Source organism: Pogona vitticeps, chromosome 1 (genome assembly GCF_051106095.1).
Source record: "Pogona vitticeps strain Pit_001003342236 chromosome 1, PviZW2.1, whole genome shotgun sequence".
Taxonomy (NCBI): domain Eukaryota; kingdom Metazoa; phylum Chordata; class Lepidosauria; order Squamata; family Agamidae; genus Pogona; species Pogona vitticeps.
The window spans coordinates 5,913,759-5,919,758 of record NC_135783.1 but is presented as its reverse complement, the minus strand read 5'-3'; the positions used below and the strand labels follow the sequence as shown (position 1 = coordinate 5,919,758).

At 46.7% G+C, this 6,000-nt stretch overlaps 1 protein-coding gene across 1 annotated transcript in view; it reads right to left on the bottom strand.

The window, feature by feature from the left end:
- Positions 1 to 219: 219 nt before the first annotated feature.
- The window catches only part of MTMR9 (myotubularin related protein 9), a 35,545-nt gene continuing 29,764 nt past the window's right edge, over positions 220 to 6,000 (bottom strand). Inside the window, exons 10-11 of the mRNA XM_072986682.2 lie at positions 5,012 to 5,163; positions 220 to 2,405 (exon numbers count right to left, since the gene is read on the bottom strand). Coding sequence (XP_072842783.1) covers positions 2,227 to 2,405; positions 5,012 to 5,163 — 331 coding nt within the window. The 3' untranslated portion in view covers positions 220 to 2,226. The remainder of the gene's footprint in view (positions 2,406 to 5,011; positions 5,164 to 6,000) is intronic.

Sequence of the window (6,000 nt, the reverse complement as noted above, 5' to 3'; positions counted from 1 at the left end):
CCGAGGTGCTGAAAGCTACCCCCAAAATAGGTTTGGCCTGGCCACCAACTCTCTTAAAGTCCGGGATAAAGCCCAGGATGGATTTATAGAGCCTCTGAAACGGAAGTTGCCAGCCCTGGCTGATATTTGGGTATGGAGCAGAGAGAGGGAATCTAGAGGAAGTGAAACAAAGTCCAGCAATCACCGGAAATGGCTTCTCTTTTCAAAAGCCTTTCAAGATTTTGGTGCAAAATAGATAAAAGAGAAGACACTGCGTAAATAGACCAGATAAACACAGACTCCTGCTACCAAAATATTGGAGCACAGAGCAGTAGAGCATCTTAATTGCAAAGATTTCCAGTCATAAGGGTTGCAATTAAAAAAAAATCACAATACTCAGGCTAAGCATACAATAATATCTTCCCGAAGGCTCTGGCGCATTATTCCCAGGTTACACAACAAGCCACAGATGTGAGACACACATCAAACATTTGTTGCCTGTCTCCATAGAATGTGGAGGCACAGATAGGCTTCCAGTGCCTGTGAACATTCTGGACGACAGCTTCGGGAATCCTCCAGCCAGCGTTGATCATAGGATTCTTAAAGCCTTGGTCCAAAAATGTAACTTTTCCAAGTTCAAGTGTTACATGAGGGTGCACGCGTGCACGCACAAACAGCTTGAGAGATACCCAGTCGCTTCCTAAGGAGGGTTCCTTTCCAACTGGTCAGTGAGGAGAGAGCAATTTCTAGGCCCAGCTAAGGACCACAATGTAGACCTCACCAGGAAATGTACCCTAGCAGACAAAAGCCCAAGACAGTCAACAAAACTAAGATATATTTGCCAAGGCCTTAGCAGACCATATGCAGCCGAGATTAGAATTCTCTGGCCCAGCATAGAAGACTGTGATAAAAGTCATGTTAGTGTTCTATTGCCCACGGTCTATTTAGGCTGGGCAGACCTAAGTCTATTCCGGTTTCATAGTGTTTTGGGGGGAGGGAGTATAGTGCTATATAAGCCACCTGCTATCGCCGGTCAATCTCTAACTTCCTTTCTGCCCAACACACAACGGGTGAAATCCTGTTGCTTAGCATAGGCAGTCACAACTAGAACAGGCCCGTTGACTCTGTGGTAGGAGCCGATTCTCCCAATCCTCGATTCCTGCTCTAGTTGCAACTTGCTACCCTAACCAACAGGATTCCAATCCATCTATGCAACTCTTAGGGCACTCCAGTCCAGAAGACAGGACCCACTGTTTTGGCGAGGGTTCTCCACAGTGCGCATTAACAGAAAACTTCCATACAGGTCCCGCTTGGTCCCCACAACTATTCCAACGTGTAAATCAGAAGGCACAGGATGTTGCCCTCCTGACACTCTACCAGTGCTGATTACAGGTGAGAGGGTCACATCTTCAGATGTTCCCATCGAAGTAAGAGCTACCACACCTTAGTCGTTTTCCATGGGCAGTGTTCAAAACCAACAAATATCCCAACTCTGCAACGCGTGGTATTCCACCATGCAGCCTAGTAAAACTTCCTGCTCTGTTCCGAGCCCATCTGGGCGTGCAACCCAAGAAGAGCTCAGGATGGCTCAATCCTGGCTGTGCGGTTGAGTGCCAAGTGTGGTGGAAAAACCAAAACCTTTTTAAGGGACACCTTCTACCCTGGTGGGCCACCTTCTGCAGCACTGAATGAGATGCGTGGGATGATGCTACTTTGACTTGGGACCAAAGGCCCAAAATAAAGCCAACGCATATCGTCCAACCCATAGGGAAGCAAAAAGAAGAGCTGTGTTGTGGGGAGAGTAGCCAAATCCAGAAAAGGTCAATTTGGATGAATCAGAAACATCTGCCAAGTCCAGAATGTAGTCTTTCTCACCAAAGGCAAATTTGTAATTTACAAAGGAGGACTCAGTAGTAGTCAAGCGCTATGGCCAAGGCCAAACAGAACTGTACACATCGTTTATTAGCAATGCAGAAACTGCCGGAGGCGGGCAGACTGCTTAAATAAATTAAACGGGGCTGCTCCTGTAAACAATAAACAAAGAAAGCTGATTATAGTGCCACGTGACGAACTGTGAAGCCAAGAGCCCCAGAAACGCTCAACTTGATTGCACCAAAACAAAGAGGAGCTTGAGCGCATGCAGGTCGTGTCTGTGTGTGTGTGTGTTTGTGTTTAGTGCTCGGTGGGGTAGAGGCAACTTGCCCAGCAGGGAAGGAACATCCTGAGCCTCCAGAACCGTGCCAGATCTCAAGGGCTTTCCGCCATTCCGTCATCCGGCATGCCGTCGTCAGCCTCCAGCTCTGCCAGCTGCCGCCTCAGCAGGTTAACTTTCACTTGAAGTTCCCTGTTGTACTTGATGATGTTGATCATCTCTTCATAGGACTCGTCCAGAAATTTGGAGGACCGGTTCCAACGGAGGAAAACCCCTGGTGCGAGAAAGGAAAGAGTCGATGGAACAAACCCACCATCTGAGGTCACAAAAGGTGTTCCGTACTTATTAAGCTCTCAGCCCCCCTTTCTCTACATCTGAAAGAAATTTTATTTAGCTAGCTGGATGTGCAGGGTTTCTCTGAGAGCCACAGAAGGAGTTTCAAACGGGGGGGGGGGGGAGTTTGAGATTTTTTTTGGGACTGCTGCTTCCATGCTTTCTCACCACTAGGACTGATTATATCAGTAACGCCAAAACATCCGGAATTTAATTTAAAATAATGGCTTCCAAACTTAGAAGAAAAGAAAAGATGAGAGCAAGACTGATGGGGCAGGGAGATGATTTGGGGGGGATGGGGGCTGGACACCAAGCCCTAGGAGGAAAGACTGAAAGTACTGGGCCTGTTTAGCCTTGGGAAAAGACGGAGGAGACAGAGGAGAGCATTTTTCCAATACAGTGGTGCCTCGCTAGACGATGATAATCCGTTCCAGTGAAATCACTGTTTAGTGAAATCATTGTCTAGAGAAAAGCATTTCCCTATTGGAATGCATTGAAATCTGTTTAATGCGTTCCAATGGGGAAGAATCGTCGTTGTCTAGCGAAGATCAGCCATAGGAAAGCCGCTTTGCGAACCGCCGATCAGCTGTTTAAATAGCTGTCTTGCAAAGCTTAGATCATGAAAACACCCATTTTGCGAGCACGGAGGGAGCTGTCAAAATTGTTGTCTAGCGAAAATCGGTTGCGAAGCAGGGACCAAACATCGTCCAGCGAAATTCCCCCAAAGGAATCACTGTCTTGCGAATCGCTATAGCGATCGCAAAAAGTCAATGTCTAGTGAAAAAACTATCATGCGGGGCAACTGTCTAGCGAGGTGCCACTGTATTTGAAAGGCTGACCTACAGAGGAGGGGCAGGATGTGTTCTTGATCATCCCAGAGTGAAGGACACTCAACAATGGGCTCAAGTTACAGGAAGACAGATTTAGGCTAAAGATCAGAAAAAACTTCTTAACTGCTAGAGCAGTACAACACTGGAACCCACGACCTTGGGAGGCCAGAGGCATTCAAGGGAAATTTAGACAATCACCTGGCAGATATCCTTTGATTTGTAGTCCAGCACTGAGCAAGATGTTGGACTCGATGACCTTATAGGTCCCTTCCAACTTCATGATTCTATGATGCTAAGAAGTGCAAATAAGTACCCTAGGCCAGTGGTCCTCAACCTTGGGCCTCCAGATGTTCTTGAACTACAACTCCCAGAAGCCTTCACCACCCCTTCGGCTAGCCAGGATTTCTGGGAACTGAAGTCCAAGAACATCTGGAGGCCCAGGGTTGGGGACCACTGCCCTAGGCAATGACTGGCCACAGCACTGAGAAAGGAAGGGAGCAAATGGACATGCAGATTCAGAATGTAACCTCATCTGGTTAACAGAAGGAACAAGATGAGCTGCCAAGATGCATCCCTTTCGATAAGATGAACTACATCTTACACTTCCCGGGGGCGAGGTGGGTTCTGTACAGGTATGGGTTTCATGGCTTCCTCCCTCAAGTGACGATATTGGCTGAAAAGAATGCCTTAACTTCAACTTCCCCCCACAACTGATGCTGTGTTCCCAATGGAATGAAAAAAACAGGATTGTCATGTTGTGATTTCCCCTCCATTTATCAAACAACCCAGAGAGAGAGAGAGAGAGCTGTTACACCCTTTATTTGATGTAAGTTTTTGTGGGAGCCATAGTGGAAGTGCATTCAGAATTAAGAATACGGGGTTCCAGTGGAAAAGATAAGCACCAAAATCTGCCTGGAAAAAGACTAACAAAGCAGGCAGTCGACGTGAGACATGCAGAAGCCCGAAGCTCGTTAACAGACTGTTGGAATGTGTTGGTGCTTAAGCGAGGTACATTCTAGTGCCTTGTTAAGACTGTTTAAGTTGGAATAAGCCACTTTAGAATATTATGAAGACATGTATGTGTTATGAATAACTATATGCTATCCACTGAATTTATCACTGTGTCGAACAATATTGGCATTTCCACCCACATCCTAATGAATCACTGTATCCAGGAGAAGTTGTAGTAAAGGTAAAGGTAAAGGTTCCCCTTGACAATTTTTGTCCAGTCATGTTCGACTCTAGAGGGCGGTGCTCATCCCCGTTTCCAAGCCATAGAGCCAGCGTTTTTGTCCGAAGACAATCTTCCGTGGTCACATGGCCAGTGCGACTTAGACACGGAACGCCGTTACCTTCCCACCGAGGTGGTCCCTATTGATCTACTTACATTTGCATGCTTTCAAACCGCTAGGTTGGTGGGAGCTGGGACAAGCGACGGGAGCTCACTCCATCACGTGGATTCGATCTTACGACTGCTTTGTCTTCTGACCCTGCAGCACAGGCTTCTGCGGTTTAACCCACAGCGCCACCACGTCCCTTTCCAGTTGTAGTACATTGTGAGAATATTTCAGCACTGCTTCCACAGAGTTTTTGCCACTGCAGATACCTCTAAGCTGTCAGGAACCACTGCTCACTACTGCCTTCAAGTGGGAAAGGCACCAGACCAGAGAATGCTTTGCCCCCCCCCCTCCCCAGGAGCAACCAGGGTCGAACCTACCTTCCCAGAGCTGCAGGCTCTGAGGTGCCACGGACGGCCAGATGACGAGGCTGTTGGCCTCAAAGAGAGGGTTCTTCAACCGGCTGAGCTCTTCGGGACGATTCACCCAAGACCAAAGGGACATTGTCTTTTGCGGCAGCTTGAGCTTACACCTGGAGGAGAGATGGGCCATCAGCACAGGGATTTGGGGGGGGGGGGGAAACAGCAAAGTCATTGGCTCTCTTGATCACGGGGTCTCTTGAGGATTTTTGGAAGCACCAAAGAATCCTCTCTCTTTATACCTCTCCCCACCCCCCACCCCCGGCTAGGTTTTGTTTTTGGTGCAAATCCACAGTCACTCTGATGGGGAAAGGTTTTCCCCCTCTGTACCAGAGCCTGAGAAAAATTACCTTTTTTGGATGGCCATTGGTTCATTTATTTATTATTTACAATATTTTTTTATCCTGCCCAGAGTGATAGAATTTACCAGATGGGTGGGATATAAATCAAATGAATGAATGAATGAATGAATGAATGAATGAATGAATGAATGAATGAATGAATGAATATCCCGCCTTTCTCCTTGAAAAGGGCCTGAGGTAGCTTACAATATTGAAAGATAATATTTCAAAGCTGAAAATAGCGAGTTTGACAACAGTGGTTTACATCATGAAAAGGCAATAAATATTAAAGCTAAGAGCAATAAGTATACAGATATTTAAAAAGGGGCGGAGGGGGGCAGAGAAACAGTGCCACTCTGAGAAATGGAAAACCCAAAAATGGAAAACACAAGTACAGTGGGGCCTTGACTTGAGAACTTAACTGCACTGAAAAACGATTAATCCCGTAACAGGCTGTTTTTGTTCCATTTTGGTTTTTTTCTGGTCTCTAAGTCAAATCTCAGTCTGCAAGTCAAACCTAAATTTTGCGGCCAGAGAAGTCTGTAACTCAAAAAGTCTGTAAGTCAAGCCGTCTGTAAGTCAAGGGTCCACTGTAGTACCAAAAACCCA